This window comes from Puntigrus tetrazona, chromosome 10 (genome assembly GCF_018831695.1).
Source record: "Puntigrus tetrazona isolate hp1 chromosome 10, ASM1883169v1, whole genome shotgun sequence".
NCBI lineage: Eukaryota > Metazoa > Chordata > Actinopteri > Cypriniformes > Cyprinidae > Puntigrus > Puntigrus tetrazona.
Window position 1 is genome coordinate 13,084,925 of NC_056708.1, and position 24,497 is coordinate 13,109,421.

The 24,497-nt window shown below is 38.5% G+C and overlaps 5 protein-coding genes across 6 annotated transcripts in view; 4 read left to right on the forward strand and 1 right to left on the reverse strand.

Moving 5' to 3' along the window:
- Window positions 1-198: 198 nt before the first annotated feature.
- On the forward strand, window positions 199-10,004 carry LOC122353190 (inactive serine/threonine-protein kinase TEX14-like). 2 transcript variants are annotated; one of them, XM_043251151.1, is made up of 16 exons: window positions 4,642-4,926; window positions 5,338-5,429; window positions 5,512-5,706; window positions 5,969-6,066; window positions 6,359-6,469; window positions 6,581-6,680; window positions 6,779-6,848; window positions 7,049-7,200; window positions 7,294-7,430; window positions 8,134-8,269; window positions 8,366-8,482; window positions 8,561-8,642; window positions 8,848-8,934; window positions 9,028-9,107; window positions 9,484-9,541; window positions 9,699-10,004. In XM_043251151.1, the coding sequence occupies exons 1-16, from the start codon at window positions 4,784-4,786 to the stop codon at window positions 9,742-9,744; spliced, it is 1,704 nt and encodes a 567-aa protein (XP_043107086.1). In that variant the 5' UTR covers window positions 4,642-4,783; the 3' UTR covers window positions 9,745-10,004. The 2 variants fall into 2 exon arrangements, with proteins under 2 accessions (XP_043107085.1, XP_043107086.1); XM_043251150.1 differs by lacking the exons at window positions 5,512-5,706; window positions 5,969-6,066; window positions 6,359-6,469; ... (9 more) ...; window positions 9,484-9,541; window positions 9,699-10,004 and adding exons at window positions 199-333; window positions 623-814; window positions 895-1,009; ... (8 more) ...; window positions 3,738-3,928; window positions 4,141-4,249 and having other exon boundaries at window positions 4,388-5,470.
- Window positions 9,659-13,946, reverse strand: ska2 (spindle and kinetochore associated complex subunit 2). The gene is made up of 7 exons (XM_043251152.1): window positions 13,840-13,946; window positions 11,930-12,019; window positions 11,675-11,851; window positions 11,477-11,551; window positions 10,944-10,986; window positions 10,699-10,831; window positions 9,659-10,535 (listed from the first exon to the last, which is right to left on the reverse strand). Exons 1-7 carry the CDS (start codon window positions 13,867-13,869, stop codon window positions 10,403-10,405), a joined length of 681 nt encoding a protein of 226 aa, XP_043107087.1. The 5' UTR covers window positions 13,870-13,946; the 3' UTR covers window positions 9,659-10,402.
- A 669-nt stretch (window positions 13,947-14,615) lies between these two features.
- mdh2 (malate dehydrogenase 2, NAD (mitochondrial)) lies at window positions 14,616-18,028 on the forward strand. The gene is made up of 9 exons (XM_043251082.1): window positions 14,616-14,799; window positions 15,623-15,791; window positions 16,061-16,144; window positions 16,337-16,446; window positions 16,644-16,769; window positions 16,883-16,960; window positions 17,145-17,244; window positions 17,430-17,581; window positions 17,721-18,028. Exons 1-9 carry the CDS (start codon window positions 14,737-14,739, stop codon window positions 17,850-17,852), a joined length of 1,014 nt encoding a protein of 337 aa, XP_043107017.1. The 5' UTR covers window positions 14,616-14,736; the 3' UTR covers window positions 17,853-18,028.
- Window positions 18,029-18,740: 712 nt separating this feature from the next.
- Window positions 18,741-23,852, forward strand: zgc:153345 (uncharacterized protein LOC566129 homolog). The gene is made up of 13 exons (XM_043249981.1): window positions 18,741-19,052; window positions 19,133-19,215; window positions 19,323-19,419; window positions 19,950-20,233; window positions 20,368-20,531; window positions 20,637-20,783; window positions 20,972-21,052; window positions 21,134-21,236; window positions 21,328-21,380; window positions 21,469-21,574; window positions 21,685-21,769; window positions 21,887-22,031; window positions 22,151-23,852. Exons 1-13 carry the CDS (start codon window positions 18,921-18,923, stop codon window positions 23,671-23,673), a joined length of 3,003 nt encoding a protein of 1,000 aa, XP_043105916.1. The 5' UTR covers window positions 18,741-18,920; the 3' UTR covers window positions 23,674-23,852.
- A 306-nt stretch (window positions 23,853-24,158) lies between these two features.
- Window positions 24,159-24,497, forward strand: part of ryr1a (ryanodine receptor 1a (skeletal)) — a 43,623-nt gene continuing 43,284 nt past the window's right edge. The window contains 1 exon segment of the mRNA XM_043250507.1: window positions 24,159-24,369. Within this exon segment, the coding sequence (XP_043106442.1) occupies window positions 24,322-24,369 (48 nt within the window). The 5' untranslated portion in view covers window positions 24,159-24,321.

A 24,497-nucleotide genomic window follows, 5' to 3' on the forward strand; every position in this document is an offset into this window, starting at 1 on the left:
CATCCTACAATATTTATTTTCTGCTAAACTTACATTCTCATTTTAACATGTATAATATACGTAATTTCCACGTTAAAATGGAAAAAAAGACAATGAGTTAAAACACTGTAGTATCGATTCTACATAAATTAAATATTTCAAATGCCGATATTTCAAGAACCACCCAATATTATTCATCCGCCAATTTCCACTGTCCATCGGATTTATGAGACAGGGAAGATAAAAAAGCATACTATCTAAGAACTTATTTGAATAGCAGTCTTTGTTATATGAGAAAACTCATTTCAATCGCAGTTTTAATTATTGAAGGTCATCTGAACTCCACCTGAACGGGTAAATTAAAATTCGATAAAAGAAGCCTATTCATATGAAACGAGTTTTGGCTAATGGTACCCGCTGCCTAGCATAGGCATACGCTGTTTACTTTTAAATTTGTGTTTGGGCGTGACAGAAGTCAATAAGGGTATGTTTTCACTGGTTAGTCTTCTTGTTTAACCTTTTTCTTTTTTCATCTTTCTGACTGAAGCCAACTGTAATTGTAACTGTAACTGCACCTGTAATTAGTAAGTAAACATTAGTGGTTGGGCTTGCTATGTTTGCTATTCAACCAAGTATATTTTAGTTTTCAGGTAAGGAAGAAACCTCTGGCTGCTTTTCTAATTCGATCCTTGGGACATCTGCATAATGACAGGGGTTCAGCCAATGCCCTGTCCGGTGCTCCTCGGCACTGTGAAAGCTGGAGGTTTATCAGCTCTTCTGCACAAATACACAATTGAGAAAAAAGTAGCTAAAATGGAGAAGGTGCTTAAAAAAGGTAAGCATACCTTTCCAATTATTATTTTTATTTTTTTAAATGATTGTACATGTTTTATAAATACTTTTTATATTACATAGGTGTGGGTGTTGACAGCATAAACCACCTTGGACAGACACCACTTTTTTGTGCGTCTCTCCTTGGCTTTGCCAGTGTAGCAGAGAAGCTTCTACAGTATGGGGCTAACCCGAATCAGTAAGGTCAAACCTTCCCATAATACACCCACGGATCTTGTTTAATGTGAAAATAGTATATTATCTAATTTTTGATGTTTATCGTCACCAGCCGTTGTAATGATGGAAGTACCCCCATTCATGCTGCAGTTTTCTCTTGTAATCCCTGGCTGCTGAGTTCACTGCTGGATGCTGGCGGTGACCTGCGTCTCCATGATGATCAGGGCCGAATGCCGAAGCACTGGGCCAAGGCAGGTGCTCAGGAGGACAGTCCGAAGGTGCGTATGCTAAAGTTCTGTATCAATAAAAATGCAGCACCAATGCAGCCTTAAACTTTGTCTTTGTCACGACAGAGTCATTTTATTTTGAAAAGTTTTTACTTAATTAAAACAGAGTCATTATATTTTTTTAGTATAGTAGCAATTTCTTTGTATATGCACTGCATTGTAAAGGCATCATTAGAACATTTATTCTTTTTTATCTACAGATGCTTGCTTTTCTGAAGAGATGCGAGTCTCAAATGCAGAGCTTGCTGCAAACTCATCCGTCTAGGGATGCGCATACCACCCCGACCTCCTCAAAGACACTGCTCAGCTCTCCATCCCTTAAACATTTGCGACCTTGGTAAGATCTGCAGCTCTTCTCTGGCCATTCATCCTTATTGGTCAACACTTTGTTTTAAGGCTTGAATACACGACTTTCAAATTTTAAAACACTAAGCAACACTATGAAGAACGAACTAAAACAGTGATTCTGGACCAGACTTTTTTATTTGTATGTGTCCTTCTCTTTAGGGCATCGGGTCTCACTCATGAAAATAAAATGTCTGTCTGTGATATGATGATGCGGTGTTTTGGCTACGGAAAGGTATGCATGAACATTTTTTCTCTCTTGCAAATATTTTGAGCGGATTAAATCTGAACACACATCAAATTTTCTAGTAATATATATAAATGTTTTTATATTTATGAACAAACATGTTCTAAATCCTATGATTACAAGGATTATAAAATGAACATTCCCCTTTCCATTAGCATAGCATATCTACTAAACACAATGTACTTTTATGTTGACAGCCATTAATCACGCTGAGCTGTTAAAATGTTGTTCTGTAATCATTACAGTTATTCCCTGAGAAGCCAGGGTTTAGTCTGGGACTGGCTGCTTCTGTGCCCTTGATAAGTGACAGTGATTTAGCTCAAGCTAACGATGAGCCTCTCAATTCCTTTATATGTGGATCTTTCATACGTATGACCAAGTAAGACATTGTAATCAAGCCATGATATTTTATTGAACATGCATGAAGTCGGGATGGATGGATATACAGCATTTACTTACAGCAAACATAATTTGTTATAATAATAATGATAATAATTGTGCCTTAGTTACAGTTGGAAAGGATGTCGTGTCACTGTTAAAGAGCTGCAAGATCAGATTTTGCAACAATATGAAGAACGTGATGGTCTCCTGGATCTGCTAGTTTCTGAGCAGGAGTATTGCTGGTAGGACAATGGACACTATATAAAAGATACAAAAGAGTTTGACAGGAAACATTTTATTTCCTGGGGACTGTTATTAATCGAACTTGATTTAGGTAAGAAGTCTTAAGTCTTAAACATTATTCGCAGTGCATTCACTTCCTTAATGTTATGTATTTTTATGTGAAACTGAATTAAATTTGTGAATTTTATCTGGTTGGATCGAATGAAACATATTGGGCTGTGATGTTATTGGTTAATATTAAGTTGGATATTATTACTTTTCCTGGGCTGCACAGCTGTTCATCAGAAAACTAATTTTAAAGCAGATAAAGACAATGCTTTAATTAAAATTTAATTAAATGTTTTTATAATCGACATCCTTTATTTTTAGTATTGTTATTTGTTGTGTAAATACACTGTTAATTAGTAATGGTTAATATTATATCCTTGTGCAGTCAGCTGTCTCACCCGCACCTGCTGCTGCTGATGGCTGTGAGTATGTCCGTTGACCTGGACAGCACAAAGCTGGTTTACGAGAGGGTAAATGTAGGGTCCCTGTACAGTCTGCTGCACCAAAGGGTAATATTTGAAATTTCAAAAAAATAAATAAATGACTGAGAAGTGGTTTTTTATTTTAAAACGTGTACATTGTTTTTTTTCACACTCTGCAGCGTGATGACTTTCCTCTCCTACAGCTGGGTGACCTGTTATCAGTGGTGCTACAGGTGTGTGAGGTGTTAATGTACCTGCATTGCCGATCTCTGGTGCTCCGGGCCCTTTCCTCACACACTGTACTCATTGTGCACCCTGGAGTTTCCAAAGTTACGGGCCTCGGGTTTATTGTTCCCAGGTACACCATCCTCACTAAGTGCACATACAGCATTAAAAAAATATATAAAATATACTTGAATTTAGGATATGTGTAGATTAAATGGCTTCTATTCAAAATGGCTTCTATTCTAAACTTTTCTTTAGTTTAGTTTCTTTAGTTTGACATGCGTTTACCCTCTTTTCCGATTGTAGTGAGGGAACGACCACCTACACCCCAACTCCTGTTCCTTTACCTCTCAGCCTTATCAACTGGGCAGCTCCAGAAGTGATTAGATGTAGAGCATGTACAGGAAAAGCTGATCTGTATAGTGTGTGCACCCTTATACAGGAGATCTATACAGGTACCTTCATGCATACAATGTAAGCTTTAGTGCTTGCATAATAAATCTTGTTTTGCGTTGCTTGCAACTTGTAAACCAGTTATATTGCCATGTGCAGATGCTTTGCCGTGGGGCTCCACAGACCCACACTGGATAAAACGGTCGGTAGAAGCCGGTCAGGCTCTGATAGCAAACCCTGCCGTGCCTGAGCCTTATTACCAGTTCCTGCAGGAGGGCCTCCAGCACAGAGCTCAGCACAGGACCAGCAACCTGCACGATTTGTGCTATAATCTACGCTGTTATATAAGGGTTTGTACAATGGTCTAGTGATGTTGTGTATAAGTGCACATATAACATGCTTTATTTTCTGAATGTGCACTACTATTCAAAAGTTGGTGGGTAACGGGATAGAAAAATTAAATGAAGTCAAATTATTTAAGATATACAAGATTTTTACAGATATAGAGAGCAATGTACAATGTATTAGCATGAGAGTAAAGGTGCAATCTAATCTACAACAGGAGATAAGAAGCAAGAATACGAAAAGTGGATGGAACTCACAGTCTGCTCCTCAGAGCATTCTTGGATGGAACACTGATGTTAATCAGGCGAGAGAGCAAGACAAATCTGGTAAGATTTCAATGATTCCACTCATGATTAGAGAAGGTTTTACAGCATAGAACATTATTGCTTTTGCGAGAAAGTACATTCATTTAATGTAATATGTTAATTGAATGTACTTAACTTTGTCTTTTTCTATCCTCTTAGTATATCAGCACTGCAGGGCTGCAGTACACAATGAAATCCAGGAACATCACGTAGAAGAAATCTACAAAGAAGAGGTGTCCACCACAGACACTGATGACCTCCACTGGGATATTTCGCACAGTGACGTCACTGCTTTGCATGAATGGCCAACCACCCATCATACTCCATTTTCTGAATCACCTTGTTCTAACTATAGCGATACAGACAAGGATCTGGCAATTAGTCACTCTATCTCAAAGCATACTAGCTCAATTGTTCTCAACCTTAAAGTGTCTCAGGTTCTTCTACAGCAGGCTGAGCAGAGTCTAGATAACGTAGAGGCGGCCCAATTGGGCACCCCATGCTTTGATGAGATGGATGCTGTGATGAAGAGGGTGAAGATGGAAAAAGAGTGCAATGATGGTGCTGGGAAGGCTGTGGGACCACCGTTTAAAAATTATATTCCCAACTGGACCGTTAATGCAGACGAGGAGGTCAGTCAGTACAGCTCAGCTCAAGATGAGAGCTTTGATAGCACATCCCTTCCTAGCAATGCAGAGGTATGTGTCACGATTGATCAGTTTAATGTGGCCTTGCTGAATAAAAGTATTCATTTCTTGAAGAAAGAAAGAAAAATAAACCAAATGAGCAAAGCATTCCAGCAGAGATCACCTATTACCAAAGTAAAGCTTAACGATGGAAAAGATTAAAAGAAAAAAATATGAGGAAAAAAGCTGTAATTACAGGAGGAGAACAGGGACTTGAAGAGAGTTAAAACAACAAAAAATGGACAGCAACAGACAGGACATCAAAGGTCTGAGAGGTACAAGAGTATAAGAGCATTAGCAGGAAAATACTGATCGAAGTCAAAAGGAGAATAATAGATGGATGGCAACAGCAGAAAGGATCTATATAATCAAACAGGCAAAAACATGACAAAAAAAATAAGCAAATGCATCTTTTTGTTTTAGGTTACATGTGCAACTTGGGTTGTCGGAGACTCAAAAAGATAGCACACACCAATCTCTTGAACAGCACTACCACTCAAAACCCTTATGGACCAGTGAGAGACAAACGACACACCATTCATTATCTTCATGTGCTGTTTATCCAGTTCAAAGACAGTGTTCTCTGTGTCAATGCAGATGAGGTTAGTGAAATGGTGGCCCTAATGACACATGGGCGGTTAGGGTCACCCTTGAGTGCATTTGGCAGCAGTGACAGTGAGGATGTAGCAGAGCAACAGCTCCACCTACAGGACAGATATAGTGTGAACAGCTACCAGGAATCTGAGACCCAGGAAAGCACTGATCTGGAGCAACTATTCAAGAGTTTTGCCGGTAATAGAGCTATGCCTGAAATCACTGTTAAAGGGAGAGTTTATTGACCCTCATGCTGTTCACCCACTTGCAACTATTTACTCATAGAGGTTGGGAACTTAGAACTTGAGGACAATTTTCAGTAATGGATGAACTGTCCCTTTAAAGGAATGGAACTATTACTTTTCATGTAGATAATTCATGTGGTGTTTTTTTTAGGATCAATTAAATTTTAAATTTCATTTTACAATTCCAAACGTGATTAAATATTATTTCATGGCAGGTATTCAGAGCGATAGTGAGGAGAGCACAAATTACCACACTATCAATCACAATTTTGATGTGACCAATGGAGTGCTGGAGGCTACAAGTCAAACTGAGGTGATAAACTATGACCTTTATTTATATTTGTTGTGTACCATTTCATTAATGTTTATTTCTTTTTTAATTAAACACAGCCACCCACATTTACATATGAACATTCAGCATTCATTTTCACTTGTAGAATTTTTAAAGGTACAGTAACAAAAACAGTTTCTTTGTGTGATAAGGCCAGCGTGAGTTTAATAAATTATTGTATGACTTAAACCTTAAACATTATAGGTGGACTTCTAGAAAAAATGTAAAATAATAATGCTAAATATGTACTCTTTAATGTATGTTGGATCAAAAGGATGAGGAAAGTTCAGATTTGGACTGTAGACAGACACAGCAGTCTAGCATGTTCTTCACACCAAAATATCACCTGTCCAACCGTTCATCATCTGGAGAAGCACATTCTCAGGTGAAAATAGGCAATTTAGATTTTTTTTGGACACTTTATATAATGCAAAAGCATCAGAAGATGCCTTAAAGAATAATAGTGGAAGATGTATCTGCACTTTATGTTTTTCAGTCACTGATCTTAGAAGATGATTTGGACGTAACAGTGGAGGTGTGTCGACCCAACACATCTCCAGCAGAGGGAAAACAGACTGCTGAAAAGAGTCTGAGTGGTATGTAGATCTAAAAAGCCGGCAACCATTGAATAGCCAGCTTTGTGGGTAAAATGTGTCCTTTTTATAAACTTTATGTCACCCGTTTCTTTATCTAGAATACCAGCTTTCTCAAGAGGACTCAAAGAAGTCCATTACCCCAGTGCATAGGTGTATTCCTACTATCAGGTACAAGAAATAAATCATCTCACACAAAGCTCAATAACAGATTATGACATTTTCTTTATTGTAATATACATGTATTTTTTATTAACTATAAAGTTTTTTGGGTCAGCAGTGGAGTAATGGCTACTGGAAATTCAGCTTTTTTGTTAAATGTACTTTTAGCTGAGTCTGTGCTCTCTGTTTTGGTAATTTTGTTCAATCAGTTGTTTACCAGACCTGGCTGAGATCGCAGACCTCTCCAGCATATCCTGTTCACCAGCCCATCGCCTAGAATGGGCGGAGTCAGCTGAATCCCCGCCCATCCCTCTCAGCAGAGGACATCCACCCTGTAACAGCACCCCACGCAGCCCAAAAGGTACAAAGTGAATCAGAAAAATGCAACATAAATAGAATAACAGAATATGTTGTGTGGGTCTATTTTCTAATTGTAAACACGGTTTAATTACAGGTCATAGGACACCTCTTAAAGATGTGCAGGTCCCTCACCTCCAGAGCCTGTTGGACACGTCACTGTGGGGCAGTGCTCCATCCAATACTATCTGCACAAAGAGCTACACCACAGTCAGTGCAGGAGACATCAACACTGTCAGTCAATGAAGCATGATATATTTCTGTTAACAATCACATCTCTATCGGGCAATATGTTTTAAGTTTTTATGTTTTCTGTATCAGTCTGATATATAAAACAGACTGATATACAGCTGACAGTTTATACTCAAATAAACACCCCATACTGTTTATAGCAGTTGGCATAAATAATAGTTATCTTAAAATGTCTACTTAGAGCCTGATTTATTTATTTTTTTGCCCAGGGTATATAGGCATTTTGTCTCTATAATCTTTCTTATATTTGTGTAATTTTTATCTGTATAAAAGAATGTAGAATGTAAAATAAGAATTAGAAAATGAGTTCAAAATAATAAAAATAAAGTTACAAATAACAACAGAAAATAATGAATAAATGAAAAAAATAAAACAATGAGCAATGATTAACTGATTATGCTTCATGATCTAATTTATTCCTTTATTTTCCTTTTATTTATTTATATATATATTTGATTTATGAATATATATCTGACTGTCTATCTATCCTCTTGATTTCTAATATGTGCTTTTGAATATCATCTTTACTACTGGGATAATTAGATTTCTTTATATTATATACAAATGCTTAATGTTTTGTTGTAGAAGCTTGCATCTGATAAATGTAAATGTACCATTATTCTATTTTCCTGTCAATATAATCTCAGCTATAGCATTTATATTGATATCCTGCCTCTCTTTTCAGACGAATGACTCTGTGTTCAGCGTCCTGCAGTCTCCAGTGAAAAACAACGTGTCTAAGGATGGAAGGGAGGAAATAGACTCTCCCTCCAGACAGACCACTGAGAGCAGCCAGGGAACCAATGAAGAGCATCCTGTTGGTATAACAGTTTGTTGCAGTAATTTATAAAAAAAAAAGATAAAGATTTTACATATTTGACTTGATGTGAGAATAAAACTGTTTGAGTTTTCTGCAGAGAATAATGATGTGGGCGAGGAGGTAGGTGTTGATAACCCATCAAACTCTGACGGTCATGAAAACACTGCAGAGAAGATGGAAGGGTGCGAGGGTGAAAACCCTTGTCAGATACACGGTAAGACAGATCTACAGTAGGGCTGTGTTTTTACTCATTTAAATGAGGAATTGAAGTAATGTGCTCGTGTATTTTCAGACCATCATCTAAATCACAACCCTGCTGATAATGAAGAATCTCAGAAACGTGATAAGAGTCATACTCTTGATGAAACCGAGAGGTAAAACCCCCAGTACTTTGCCTGATTTACTGATAAAGAAATGTGACATATATCAGAGTGAAATGGCTTCTGTTCAAATACAGAATAGTATGTTCTCTACAGCAGTAAGAAATTTATGGGGTGGATATTTAGATTTTTTAATTTTTTTCTCCCATAAAACTAAAATGAAGTTGCTTCTACTTTGTAATGGCGTATGATCTTGCAGGGCAAGCTCCACCCTTGATGAGGATCTAGAGAGAATGTTTTTGAAAAGAGCCACGGAGCATAAAAATCCTAGAGAACCAGGGTCCCTGTGAGTGCTGGAGCGCCATGTTTTTCTGTGCAAACAAAATAATTGATCATTTACTGTTAAATTATGTCTAAATGGAATCTGTACTTGGTCTAGCATGTCTGACATGAAAGGAGAGGGGGATGTGAGAGAGGACTTGAGTTGTCCAGAGGGGGACTACATAGAGACGGCATCAGGTGCGTGGATAGAAGTCTTTTTTTAGTCTTGTTTCAATGATTGGTACAGACACCTTTTCAGTTGTGATATTTTTTGTGGGTAGGGCTTAGGTGGAGGCTGAATGATTCCCCTGACCGCTTCACTAGCACTAGCTATCAAGATTTTTTTTGCTTATTTTTAACAATGACTGGAGAAACACACTTTTACCTGCATGTGTAAGGTCACTCACTGTCTGGCACTGCGAACATAACTTTAATGGACACTTGGCCACTTCCAAGCCTTTCCCTTTGTTTTGCCATCATCGAACGCTGGCGATCTTAAGCTAATGAAGTGTTTAACTCAGGGTTAAGTAATATCAGTTTTGGGTTGAAGCCTCATTTGTTTGTTGTTCTGTAGAATGTCTCAACAAGCTTGGAGAGAAGGTTGAGGCAGCTGATCAGAACCATCCTAACAGGTGCACAAGCTTCAATAACATGCATTTCACCCTAGGAATACATCGCTAGTATAAACCATATTGCTTATATATTAGACAAATTCTGCTGGCTTTCCTGGTAAAAAAAAGCTCCAGATGTTATTTTTTGTAATTTCATTGTTTAATTTTGTATTAGCAGAGTTCTTGAGCAGACACTTCCAGAGTCAGTCAAACTGCACTGTTAAAGAGGAACGGACCCTGATGTGCTGCATCTGAATTGTTCCCATTTTAGATGTTTAAGGCATGTGTTCTTTATGTCGACATTACTGTTTAATGTAAGGAAATTTTCCAAATAAAAACTTTTAATGTTGCTGTAACAAATAGATTCAATACATTTTTAAATTCTATTTGATGTTATGATGCTCTTGTTCTTACAAAAAAAATGTATTGCCAGTGTCTAGTTGCTTCAGTATCTTTTAAATAAAAAGGAAACACATAAAAAAGACATTTTATTGCATACTCAATTAATTAACAGTAAATCTAAAAAAAAAAAAAAAAAAAAAAAAAAAGTGAATACACTCAACCTTACCATTCAAATACAACCTCCTCTGCTTTACGGAGATCTGAAATGTTCACTTTACAAAAAAATATAAACTCTTATGCTGTACAGTTTTTCCTTTTACAAACCTAATGATTCCACAACTGGTCATGATATAATTTAATAATGGCTGCATAACATTATGCAGTGGAAATAGGGTTTAAAAAAAAAAAGTCACTGTTATTCCTGTTCTAAACGGTTGATACAGTCAAAGTGCAAGAAGGGTTTTACTTCAGCACAGAGGTGGAAGGAACTGGATGATTTATGTTTTGGTAAGATTTGTGCATCTATTTTGTCCCAGTTTTTTAGTCTTTTGCCAGCAATGACACGAGTCCTTTTTTATCCAGCTCGACGAGTTTAAGATGCTGTAAAGTCTTCAAAGCAGAATCACTGACTTTCATGTTCAGCTTCTTCATCCTCTGAGTGCTTATTGGCACCCTGAGGAGACGAGAATAAACATTTTTTAATCAAAACTTTAGAAAACATTTTTTTTTGGTATTTAAAAAAACAAAAACTCACATAGCTGTCTTAGGATTTATAGCACATTATCATGTTATGAGAGCTAAAGGTGATGTGTTCGCACAAATATCACAAGACAAACCTGTTCTTATCCGAGAAGTACTCCGATAACTGCTTATAGAGCGTGTTGAGGTCAGACAGCTTCAAGTTACCACGTACACTTCTCGGGACAGTCTCAAATGTCACCTCGGACACCTCGTCACACGTGTTATGTGCTGCAAGAAAGAACAAAAACCAATAGAATTATATTGATGAGGATGCTGACGACCCTTGACACTATGACAAGGTTAGAATTGCTTAATGTGGATAGTTTTCTTCTGTCCTTACATTCAGACTGTGCTTGAGGTTGAGGTTCTTCTGTGGGCACGGCCTAAAGAAACAGAAACACATTCACCAACTCGAAGTAGCTTTTACCACAAAAACATCACAAATATTTACATAAGTACAGGTAAATGCTGCTCAAAAGTTACAGGGAGTAAGAGGTTTTGGTAGATAAAGATTTCTTTAGCAAGGATGCATTAAATTGTATTAAAAAAAATTTAAATTGTAAATTTTTTTACACTTTGTATTTTTCAAAGAATGCTAGAAAAAAAGGGTTTATGCAGAATAACCGTAAATTTTTTTTTTCTTAAGCATTAAATCAGCATATTAGAATGAAACTAAGACTAAGTAATAGCTAGTTGCAATCACAAAAGAGAAAAAAAAAAAAATCAATTAGAAAAGTTATTTCAGTTTCAAGTTTGATATTTGATACTAGTAAGTGTAAGAGACTTCTTACGATATTATACCAACCCCAAACTTTTCAACAGTACTGCGCATGTGCGATTAATGTAATAAAAAGCTTAACAAAAATGTCTAACCTCTACATTTAATGCAGCAACGGATGAGCAGAGAAAATCTCTCGCTTCTTGTTCTTCTTTGGTCAGCGGCGGAACCTTAAACAAGATTTCCCATTAGCAGAATCCAGACCCAGGAACCTCAACCGTGGTGAAATCACTGCATGTCCTCTAGTGGTGGTTTAATAGATGTAGCCTGTTGTCGCACATCTAAACGAATACCTGCACATCTGCTGTGTCCTGCAGATGTTGAACCAGCTGCACGGTGGTGTCCAGGTGAGCTCGTATCGAGTCCATTGATCGTTTCTGCTCCGCCGCGATCTCTTCCACCTGTGTGCACAGCGCCGCATGCCGCGCTTTGATCGCAGACAGGTTCTCCAGCAACTGAACGGGGTTTCCCTGAAATCCACAACCACAGATTTAAAAACAGACTTACTCAGTATTTAACAAAAAAATAAAAAATGTATACGAGCATACCTCAAATGTACCCGCTTCTCGCGCATTGGCCATGAAGTCAAATTTCAGCCGTTTTTCCACATATTCTATATCGGCTTCTGCTTTCTGGAACTACAAGGACACAGAGCTAAACATCATGATTCAGTAAGCATTCACAAGACCTGAAATCGAACGTTGACCGCCGTTTGTGCGCTTCAGTGGCCCACCTGAATGAGGGAACTACCTAAAACCTGAAACCCTATTAGCAATATTGCACTACTCTGAACACAGTGGACAGCAGGGGCAATACTGATAGGGTCCCAAGAATTAGGATTAGACGTTATGACCTGCAAAACAAAGAAGAAAAACAATATGCCTGATGAGACGGCGGGCGTACCTCTTTGAAAACTTTCAAATATTGTGCAAAGCTGCTCTCAGACGCTTTGACAATACTATTGCACTGCTAGCTGTCCAATACAGTAGTGCAATGAAGTCAGAGCACCTGTTAACAGCACTCGATGTGGCTGGCCACGCTGTCGACCCTACGTTTGAGAAAAATCCCTGGCCAATGCCCTTTTAACATTGCACTGCTTTAATAACTGGGTTATCAGTAGTACAATATAAAAGGGGCACTGGACAGACGGTACGCATTCAGGGCGGTCCATTTGCATGCTGAAATATCCAATCACGTAAATAAATGTCAACAAAAAGCCTGGGAAGAAAAACACAGTGGTCACATAAACGTTAAAACATAAAAATCATTGAGACAGGTAGACGGGTCATAATAAAAGGCAATCATTTTAAAAGTGAGAGTTTATTGTTCATTATAGGCGTTTATAATTGTTTTAATTTCATAGGTAACCGCTGTAATTATTCAAAGAATTTAGAGTGCATGATTATTATTACTAATAATAATAATAATAATAATAATAATATCTATAATAGGTATATTTGTAGCAATAGCTGGTAATACACTGCATGTATAACATTGTAATACATAAATACATTAAAGATATTAACCAAAGATCATGTACAAATTTCTAAATAGTTGTTTCATGACCAAATATTGTCCTATCCTAACAAACCATATATCAACGCCTATTTATTCAGCTTTTAGATTATGTATCTCAACTTTCTGTTAAGACATATGGAATTTCTGAAACTGGCAGTGTAGTAAAATTACTACAAAGAGCAACACTGCGCCCTCTATCGTCTTCACTCCCGATATTTGAACTCACGGAAAATTATATTAATTCATATTATTATAAGTATTATTATTATTTACGTCAACATAATAGCAATACAGCTTTTTATGAGAATTGGCGGGTTTACAAAAGATCACCATTTCAAAGGCTAAACTTTTACTAAGAGGTCTGTGCGTCTTCCAGAAGCAACGGACACATTATATTGCAATAGATACCGGCGAATAACAATCCCTACAATGTCTCGGCATGCACACAACCCCATAATGTTTACGCATATCTAAATATCTCGCGGAGCAAGGTGTAATGAGTAACCGCGGGACGCAGCGCGCAGTCTCGAGCACAGGCCCTCCCGCACCCGCAGCCCCTCTCCGCGATCAGCGCTTCACACAGCAGCCATCGAGACGAATTAACACTTTTCGGAATGAAAGCCACGGTTTCCAGTCAAAATATGCACATCACACTAAATTAATCACATTAGGGCTTATTTTCGCTGTAAACAGAAGTGAATAAAGACATTAGCAGCGGCACTAGTTAGCCATCCAGCTACATGTTTTTCGTAATTTTCTCCCCTCCATCCTGAGGGAAAGTCAGAGGCATTTACAGAACATGTAATTCTTCGTGTTTGTGCTACGTCGCGTTGCCTGTCGTAAAGGCGCGCGTGTTATTAACTGTTAGACGCGAACGGCTAGTTTACGCTTAAAAACATTTGATAGAAACGTTTGGCTGAAAAAAAAAAGAACAGCTTACCATCGCCTCCAGCTTATCAACTGTCTCCATGTTGAATAGTTTACATTCCTGAAGCAGCCCCGGAAATATAAAGCTAGCAGCAGAACGCGAGACCGTCTCTGATTGGTCAGCTGTCAGAGAGCGTGATAGATGATTGGTCAGTTTGGAAAAAGGGCGGTATGTTAGGGATGGAATTCTAACTGTGGTCTTGTATAATGCATAGTTTTTAAAATTGTATTTAAAGCATGTATGCAGAAATCAGTGAATTCAGTTTTCTTTTGGTATTCTGTTGAATGCATGCATACAAAAACTGTTATATTATATTTCACACTTATTCATACAGTATGCATACTCTGTGCTACATAAAATGTGTAGGCCTTGAGAATACAGGAAGAGACCTATTTTAATCTCGAAGGTGTAATGTTCAGGTCAGGGTAACTTTAGAATCATGGAATCCTGGACGCTTAAGCATTCAGTACTAAAACTGATATTATTCTATTAGCTAATATTGTTCTATTATTACTTTTTTAAATTTATCAAAAGAGTTTTTAAATAATAAAATATACACTACTGTCCTTATAAAGTAATAAAGAATTTAGAGAAAAGTTTCAACGACGTTTCACCCAAACCGACCAATCGACCGCCAGCATGTGAACAGCCATTGAAAGAGTAGGCGACCATAAACTCCGCCCCTTTGAATGTGACTGACAGAAATTCTATTCAATCATAGCACTGCATACACTCCGCTACACCAATCAGAGGAGGCCGGTAGCTAATAGACTCAACAAAGCTTGGTTGCGCCGTAGGTTCGTTCTCGCCCGGTTGTCTTGTTAGAGGACGTTTGAGTCACAGTCAGGAGGGGCTCTGCATCAACTATTCATTTTTAAACAGTAAGCACTTATACAGAATCGAGCCAGCATGTTCTCCCGCATCGCTAGACCAACCGCCACCCTCGTCCGGTGCTTGTCCACCTCCTCACAGGTAAAATCTCATGTTTGTGAACGTGCGAGTGCGCTAACGTTAGCGTCCATGATTTGTATGAGTGTGTGATGACGTTATTATATCAAACTGAGATTACCACTCCGTGTACATTTTCCCCTGTACTCACTCGTGTTTCGTAATGAGCGGTAAACTACAACAGTATTATTAAAACTAAGTTAAATAAGCCTGCGTCCAGGTAACCTAGAAGTTACCTTGCTTGACATTAGCCATCACATTGAAAGAGTAGGTGTTGCAACATAAAATGGTCTTCATGTTTATGGAAGTTGTAAGGAAGAACGTTTAGTGTTCCCCACGAGTCTGTTGAAATTCTGGTATCTGGCATAAGGTTTTCAGTCGACCTTGCCAGCTCGTTTAGTCTGTCTGTGTAGGATCATCCTGGTTAGAGGAGGTATCACTTTGACTCACTTCCACCTTTGAAATGTCATTACTGTAATTAGCTAACATTACTTGGCTCACTGTTGCGTAGTAAATCCAGCAAAATGTCTTGATCTGTGACAAGCTACCAGGCTTAATGCAGCTTTTGTGGCCATGGGAAAAACAAAAGTGCATTAAAGTACAGCAGAGCTACTTCGCACAATTTTTAACATTTGCATTCAGTTGTTGTTCTATTTTGTGATTTAATCAGTTTTTTTAACAATCAGATTATAATTAACAATCCCACTTTAATGTATTTAATACGTGCAGCAATACAAGGCAGTAAATATAATATATTGGTCTTTGGATTCAAAGGGCACTTTTATGATAAGAGTAAGGTGGATCAGCATATATTGTGACGCATTGCAATTTTTTGTCCTTCTTGCAGCACAATGCAAAAGTCGCGGTCTTGGGTGCTTCAGGTGGCATCGGGCAGCCCTTGTCTCTCCTGCTGAAGAACAGCCCTTTAGTGAGCGAGCTTTCGCTCTACGATATTGCTCATACTCCTGGAGTGGCTGCTGACCTCAGTCACATTGAGACCAGAGCCAATGTCAAAGGTACAGATCCTCAATGCCCTTAGGTTCAGGTTTGCTATTGTTGGCATGCAATGAAAATTTGTGTAAGATTCATTCATGTAATATTTCTGAACCCTGTAGTTTCTAATTAAAATTCAAACTGCAAAACAACAGACTTCAATCTGCCTCTCTCCAAAAACAACTGATCTCCCACTAAAAATCCCTTTCACTCGGATGTAGATCTTCTGCTACTTTCATGTCATTGTGACTTTGAATATGTCTGCTGTAGCATTCGCTGTGTTGCATTGCAGGATACATGGGTGCAGACCAGCTGGGTGCTGCACTGAAAGGTTGTGAAGTTGTTGTCATCCCTGCTGGTGTCCCAAGGAAGCCTGGTGTGTATATTTTATCTCTGCTTTATTTTTAAAGGCGTTTTATTTGTGCATATGGGCAATATGTGAAATATTCATCAAAAGATGTTGATTGACTTAAACATTCTTCAAGATGTAAATGGGTTCCATTAAAAATCAGAAGTGTATAGAAACCTACCGATTTTCTAAAGATTGTGTATTTTGTCCTTGTTCTAGGTATGACTCGTGATGATCTGTTTAACACCAATGCCACCATTGTGGCCACTTTAGCTGATGCTTGTGCCCGTCACTGTCCTCAGGCCATGATCTGCGTCATTGCAAACCCAGTAAGTGTAAAAACCAGGAGCCTTGCATCGCTGAGATATTACTTTATACCTGCTAAGTTCACAAGGGTTTATAGCATCTCTATAAGATTATCTACAATCTATTAAGATAATTGATAAATGTTCTTATAGAAATTTCTTATAGAAGTTTCCGTATTGAACTTTAATACTGTTTTTTTTTTTTTTTTTTTTTTTTTCAGGTAAACTCTACCATCCCAATCACATCAGAGGTGATGAAGAAACATGGCGTCTACAACCCCAACAGAGTCTTCGGGGTCACAACACTGGATATTGTCAGAGCAAACACTTTTGTTGCTGAGCTCAAAGTGAGTTCTATAAATTCAAGATTGATAGAAAAGCAATTGATTTTTAAGTGCAGGTTTATTTAATGTCATCACCAGAAAACATTTGCACAGTCATTTATTTACACTATTTCCAGGGCCTTGATCCCGCCAGAGTCAATGTGCCAGTTGTTGGAGGTCATGCAGGAAAGACCATCATTCCTCTCATTTCCCAGGTAATGAAAACATTTTTTGCTACCTGATTTATAATTCATTCAATAAGCTTATGAACAGCATTATATGCACCGTGAAACAACAGACCTGTTCATATGTATTGGCCCAAAATCCAATACCATGAACATCAAATAACTGATTGGCTGTGCTTTTGAACAGATTACATTTTTTATGTGTTGTTTTCAGTGCACTCCCAAGGTTGAGTTCCCTGCAGATCAGCTGTCTGCTCTGACAGGCAGGATCCAGGAAGCAGGAACTGAGGTTGTGAAAGCTAAAGCCGGTTCAGGTGGGAACTGAAGTTTTAAATATTTAATTGCTTGTTTGGTTTTTTTAATGGGTACTCTTGAGTTTGGTGTTTTCTTTTTTGCAAATTTAATTTTTATTGTGCATATGCTCACTATAGTGAAGTAAAATACCATTGTGAAGATATGAATTCATCTGTGTAAACTGAGTATGTCTCTCTGTTCATAGGCTCTGCCACTCTGTCAATGGCCTATGCTGGAGCCAGGTTCACATTCTCTCTTCTTGATGCCATGAATGGAAAAGAAGGCGTTGTTGAATGTGCATTTGTGAGATCTGAGGAGACAGAATGCAAATACTTCTCTACACCTCTCCTCCTCGGGGTAAATCTAGTTGAACCCTTTTTAGATGCTACTTCTCCTTATTTTCAGATCATACAAGGTCATAGTAACAATCGTAAACTGGTAAAATAGACTAGGGTTTGTTTATTTTCCTGAAATATTTTTCTCTTTCTTTTCTCAGAAAAACGGCATTGAAAAGAACCTTGGTCTTGGCAAGATCTCTGCTTTTGAAGATAAGCTGGTAGCTGAAGCCATGGATGAACTGAAGGGCTCCATCAAGAAAGGAGAAGATTTTGTTGCAAACATGAAGTGATCTGTGCTTGCGGCACACTACCTGTGAAATGTCATTTATTTATAAAGCGGAGTCATTGTATGTCAGCAAGGTTTCCGAAAATGTCTTTTCATCATGTTCAAAGACGTGGACAGTCCTTGTACAATTAAAAACGGTCAAATCCACCCATCAATAAAACGGTCTGTTTACCAACTCTATACATCTTTTTCGTTTCAGTTCACTCAATTTAAAAAATATTACTATTTTGCTATGAGATTATTTTGTTGTTGTTGGTCATTAGTTACAATTTCATTCAAATCAATGTGAATTAATCTTACATAAACAGAAATGGCTCTGACTAGTCCTTCTGTGTGTGTGTGGGTTGTTTTTTTTTCCAGTAATCAAATGATTAGTGACAGAATTAAAGTGGTATTTAAAATGGATATTTAACTAACTGTTAGTTTGTATTATTTATTCATAACAAAGAATACATAGCTGTAGATCTACCTCTTAAATGTGTAATCTGAGTACGGGGCGTTGCATGCATAAAATATCTGAGAGGATTTCACCCCCAAAATATTTTGCAACTATAAACGGCTAACGTCTATAAAGGTATAAATATTCTGTATTAACGTTTTACTATTATGGTAGCATTAGCTGCCTTAGGAGAAATATAAAATAATAGTTTGGAAATATGCAGATTATTGCATTTATAATTGTCCAGTTTTTTATTGTTATTTTTTAAAATAGGTCACGTCATCCCAAATTACCCTCCATTTTACTGCCTTAAAAAATAAACCATACTGCCATCAAGTTATATTAATCTTTTTTTAGGTATTATGTAAAAACGCACTGCAGAAATACGTTTATAAATTCTTGTTTCACGTTGGCTTATTTGCATAAGGTTTGCTCATTTGCATACGTGCGGAACGTCATGACACCAATCAGCGCTGGCGGTTCGTATGAAAACATCGTCTCCGCTTCCACCGCCGTACTAATTAGCCACGTTTACCGTTTCCATGACTTTACCGTAGCAGTAAGTTACAGCTAATTACACAAAACGTTCCGAATTTAGAACGAAAGTGTTTTTGGTGCACAGACCGTCGAATAATGGCCGGTTTAACGGAGGAGCGTTTGCGCGTGGTGGCGATCGTTCACACGCTCAAAGCTGTCGGTATCCGCGTGAAAAACTGGAAAAACTTTATAAATGGAGATTCAGGGGGTGAACAAACTTTTATTCAGGTAAAGGAAAAAACGCAGGGAACTCCGTGCGTTTATTTGTTGCTTAAATAGATATAGTATCATTGACGTATCTGTCTCAGGAGGATCAACGCTTTGCTTTTGGACGTGACCTGCACTTGCTCCCTCAACACGAACTGTCCGACATGGGCGGTACAGTACCTCAGTATGTGTGGTAACTTATTTTGTTTGAAAATGTAATTATAAAGCAAAGATGATTTTCACACGTGAATGGTGACGGCGGTTGACCGAAACTGATGTGCTGGTTTTCAGGTTCCTGGTGGAGGCCTGTTTGTATCTGTCACAACATCTGGATATAGAGGGTCTTTTCAGGAAGACTGGTTCCTTGAGTCGTATCCGAGCTCTGAGAGTAAATTCCTTCAAATATGGCTTGTCCAAATGTCATTTAATAAGACTTTTTCATACAGCCAGGTAGTTTTTAGTGTGAAATGCTTTAACAGTGATTTATTGTTTTAAGGATTAGCCCTTTTCATTGAGGTACATGTGCACATTTTTATTACCACTATTTTTACTATGCTGGTCAAAGTTTGGAATAATTAAATTTTTTAAAAAGTTTTTGGAAAAGATTTTTTGTTTACCCAGCTGAACAGAAACATACTTAAAGCTGTAATATTGTGATTTAAAATAAATAAATTACAATAGTTTTCCCCCAGCAGGGTTGCGTCAGGTAAAGCAAAAGTGGCAGTAAAGACATTTATAATGTTACAGACATTTTCAATATTGAAGATAATAAGAATCATTATTGACCAAGCACCAATAATAATTGTAGTAGTTCACCAAATCAGCATTAGAATGATTTCAAAAGGATGTAACACTGAATTAATGGCTGCTAAAAAAAATCTGAAAACAGTGTTAACGCCAAGTGCTTCTGTTTCATAGGCAGACCTGGAGCAGGGAAAGCCTGTCTTCTTATCTCCGCACGCATCCCTCCTGCAGGCCTGTGATGTTGCCTCTCTCATCAAGCAGTTCCTGCGTGAGCTGCCGTCTCCTCTCATACCTACGGACCTCCAGATCCCTCTGATTCAGGCCCAGGGCCTCGAGATGACGCATGACCAGGAGGGAGCGAGAAACAGAACAACCCTGCTCATAACATCTCTGTTTCCTTCATCCCACGCTCGTGCACTCCGATACCTCTGCACCTTTCTGCGTCAAGTTGCAGAGAGGTTTTACATTTGGTTACAGTTTGAAAATATGCAGCTTGTTTTTTAAGTGCACTTTCTGCATGACACTAACCTAACCCTTTTGTGCTTTATTAAAATTAATTATAAGTGGTAATTGAGAGCTTGTGCTTGTGCAGATGCAGTGAAAATCGAATGGATGCTACCAGTCTGGCAGTTGTTATTGCTCCTAATTTGCTCCAGTCTCCAGCACCACCTTGTAAACTCACTCTTGACACTGAGAGACATTTAGACCAGCAGACATCAGTGATCAAATCGCTTATTCTTCATGCAGATCGTATTGGTAAAGATGTATGAGATTCGTATAAATAATGGGTTAACCGGCAATTTGCTGGTTATAGCATAATTTTATTTTGTGTAAACGTGTGCATGCCCTTTTGTATATCAGGTGTTGTTCCTTCGTGTGTGCTGGAGGCATCAAAAGCAGCGGTGAGAACTGAGGCGCCCTCTCCTGCAGGTGGCGTTATGTTTAGTAAGAGGACAGGACTCAGTGTTTACAGAAGTCTGAGAAGACAGCGGAGGCGAAGTGTTGGTGGTGAGATGTTGATGATAAATACATGGTGTCGTCCTTGATTTTAATCATATATTTTTGTACTAATTTACATGCATGCGTAAAGTATAACACTGAATATTAAGCAGCACAACTGTTTTGTACATGAGATATATATATATATACTTGTGTGTGTGTGTGTATATATGTAAAATCTCAAAATATTGTTTTAGAAATATTTGTAGATGCATTTTCCAAACTGAAGCCATGTCGTACTCCTACTGGACCACCAATAGTCTTAAATGTCACACCAGGTGAGCCACTATATTTTTGCATGGCGAGTGCCTTCATATCAATAGGTATCTGTTTATCTAAAATACTTTTGATCTTTGCAGTGACTCCTCTCTCAAAAAGCCCCACCCCTCAATCACCAGTTACGGTCAAACGTAAAGCCACTGAGGAATCACTTCCTGAACTTGAAGGATCCGCGAGGAAGAGGTCATTTGCGACTTAACCGATATCAATGTTGTATGTTTGTAAAAAAAAAACTACTTGCAGATAATGTATTGGGGTGGTTATTATTGTTCAGGCGGTCGCTGCATGACCTAAGAGAGGACACACCAACCATCAACAAGCCAGAAGGTCAGTCTATTTATGTGTGTGTTTTAACTGGTTATCTACTGATTTTTGCAGAATATTAACATAACAAAGCTTTGCAAAAATCTGCTAGAGTGTTTAAGCAGTCATAGTCCCCTGGAAAAGTGTAAAAAAGAAGATCCCATTACTACCACTTCCAAAAAGAGAAACCACATGAGAGATCAACAGAAATCACTTGGGTACGGTGACTGCACTCTAAACTCTTCTAAAATTGCCAAACTATTTGGGCATGAATTGTAATGTACAAAAAGTTGCATTCAGGCTTATCTGTCTGCTTTGGGGTTTCCAGGCCTCCAGCACAAGAAGACAAGGGACATCGGAGAAGAAAATCTCTCAGATTTTTCTCTGTGCCCAGTGGCAACAACAGTAACCCTGTGTGTGTCTTTTACTAATTGCCATCTTTTTGCCTGTGATTTTTGGTAGTTTTTATTCATTTATAACTATTGTTTTTTCTCCCCCCTCATTCTTCTAACGTGGTTCAATACTTCAAGCTTTCAGTGACACCAACACACAAAAACCCTGAAAACTGTTTAGAAGAACACCAAGAGCAGCCTGACTATAAATGCGGTTCACAACATACAAATGCTGATGAATCTACTAAGATACCACTTATCCTTATTGATGGACCAGGAGGAGGTTTGAATTTGTCTTGAATTTATTTGAATAATAATTGACTTTTTGTTGAGTTATGATTTTTTGACATATTAGTGCATGCTATAAGTCTTTTTCAATTCTCTTTTGTTGTCTTGCAATAGTTGTTGCGAATGAGGTAGAGGATGACCCGGATCTTCTCAACTGCAGTTTTGCTGAAAACCCTAATGACCATTTAAACATGTTTTCTGAAGTATCTTGCATTCAAAGACAGGACAGCGAGGAACCCTGTGATGAGGAATGCTGGACTATACTCGAAAATGAGAACTTTGTGGAGTTAGGACCGTGTGAGGTAATAGAATCTGTTGCCCAAAACAAGGAGTCTCAGATAAATGCAAACACAGAAGTAGAGAATGAACCAGAGGTGAAGCGTCTAGAAGAGCAGCCTCGTAAAGGGTCTAAAAAAGTAAAAAAAACCTCTAAGAACCGACCCCGTCCTCGTAGATCCATAAGCCTACCTGAGGTGACACTGGAGTCGTGTACTAATGAAATGCCTGAGTTGGAAAGGGAAGCTGGTAGAACGCAAACTGAGAGGGTCAACACTGCCTGGCCAATGTTTTCGAGTCTGACCCTTTCAAATGAGCAGGAAAATGTAACCATGGAGAAGAAGGTGGGTGTCAAAGAAGTGCAAGAGGCCAAAGTTAAAACTTCTAAGCAAGACAAATTATCAGATTCGGCTGTTGGTTTTAAAAAACCTCACCTGCGTTTGTCCGTGGCTGAGCGACTTCGAGGCTTTAGTGCCTTGACCTTGCTTCTCCGGACATCACGCATGGCACCTCAGTTTAGGGAAAAAACACAGGAGTCCCTTCAGAGGGGACCCACGCGTCTCCGCAGACAAGGTGCTCGACGGTTCGGACGCTCGATCAGCCACGAGGGAGTGCCAGAGAGACCACTAGAGCAGAGCCCTGTGGGATCTCCACCAGCCAATCAGGCTTTTATACGTATACATGACGCTAGCCCCGATTCAGGTGTGGAGTCCGTCGATCATGAGCCGATTATTGATTTTAATGAAGAGGTGTGCAAGATGTCACAAAATTACCCTGAAGTTCAGGCGACAAATGATGTGGACGTGGATTTTCTGAGCTCGTTGGGAAATCTTAACCAAGATCCAGTGTTTCCCACAACAGACAAAACTGAAAATCAGTTTATCTGCAAGCAAACAGAGCAGAATGTCGAGGAACTTGACCTTCATAAACTTTTGGATCGGAAGTGCCACATTAGTGCTCATGAGGAAGACGATCATCAAGATGCAAATGTTACAGCAGAAGTACTTGCACCTGATCTCACATCTCCAATGTTCTTCCAGCAGATGGTGCCATTGAAACTCTTTGAAGACACTAACTCAGTGGAAGAATTTAAAACGGATCAAGTCTGTCCTCTGAATGGAAGTGAAAAGGAAACCCTCTCATGGGTGAATGCCAGTCCTCCATTTGGGTTTCCAAATTTTGCTCCTTTGTCATTTGATGGTGTGCTTTCAGAAGATGACACACGTAACGGGTTGCCTTGCGATCTCTCCCCTCCAGACTTTCAGTTCAGGCGCATGACCACAAAGAGACACTACAGAGATTCTCCCCGCTGGCCCTCACATGAGGTGCGAATGTCTGCTTGGAACCCATTACCACTTTAAATGTTTAGTTCTTTTCATTTTTATTGGTTAAATAAATATCAGTTCCTAATGACTGGGATCTGAATCTAGATTGTGCAATCATTTAATTATTATTTATGGATCGATGCTTTTATTTGTTTTTATGTTTGTGAGCTGTCACAAATTTTCTTTGTTCTTAATAAAATCTCTTAATCTCATAATTTTTTTTTGTTGTTTTTGTAGATGGTCCGTATTTAATTTCCGCCTAAATTTGTATGAAAAAAATATATATATTGGGTGCTCGATTTTTACAAACAGATAATTTTTTTTTTTTTTTTTAATATCTCAAGAACCGATCAAGCATTAGTACAGTGTCAGTCATTAAATAAAAGCTTCGGTCCCTGTTATAAAAAGATGTTAACATTTATTATGTAGTAGCTAATCCCAATGGAGTGATAATGTTAGTTTAATGAGGCTGGTGCTCCTCCCCTTTGATGTGGAGCAGAGAGAGGAGACTAGAGTGGAGCTGACTGAAACGCATTCACCAGAGCTGGAGACTCTCAGTACTTCCACACAGGCAGGCGGTCTGAGGTTTGAGTGGGGAAGTTAAGGCTGGGATCTGTCCCAGCTGGGAAGAAGGAGAGAGAGGGGACCGCATCTGATTTCTGCCGGTACCTATAGATCTGCACCATGGCAGAAGTAGCAGAGGGAGAGGAGGAAATCCAGTTCTTGCGTACAGTGAGTTATATTAGACTATACCATAACTGATTAATTATACTATACCTTTATAGTTTGTCTGATAGTACTTGTACAATACACAGTATATTTACACTTCAGAATTGTGATTTCTATTTTTTTTAATGAAG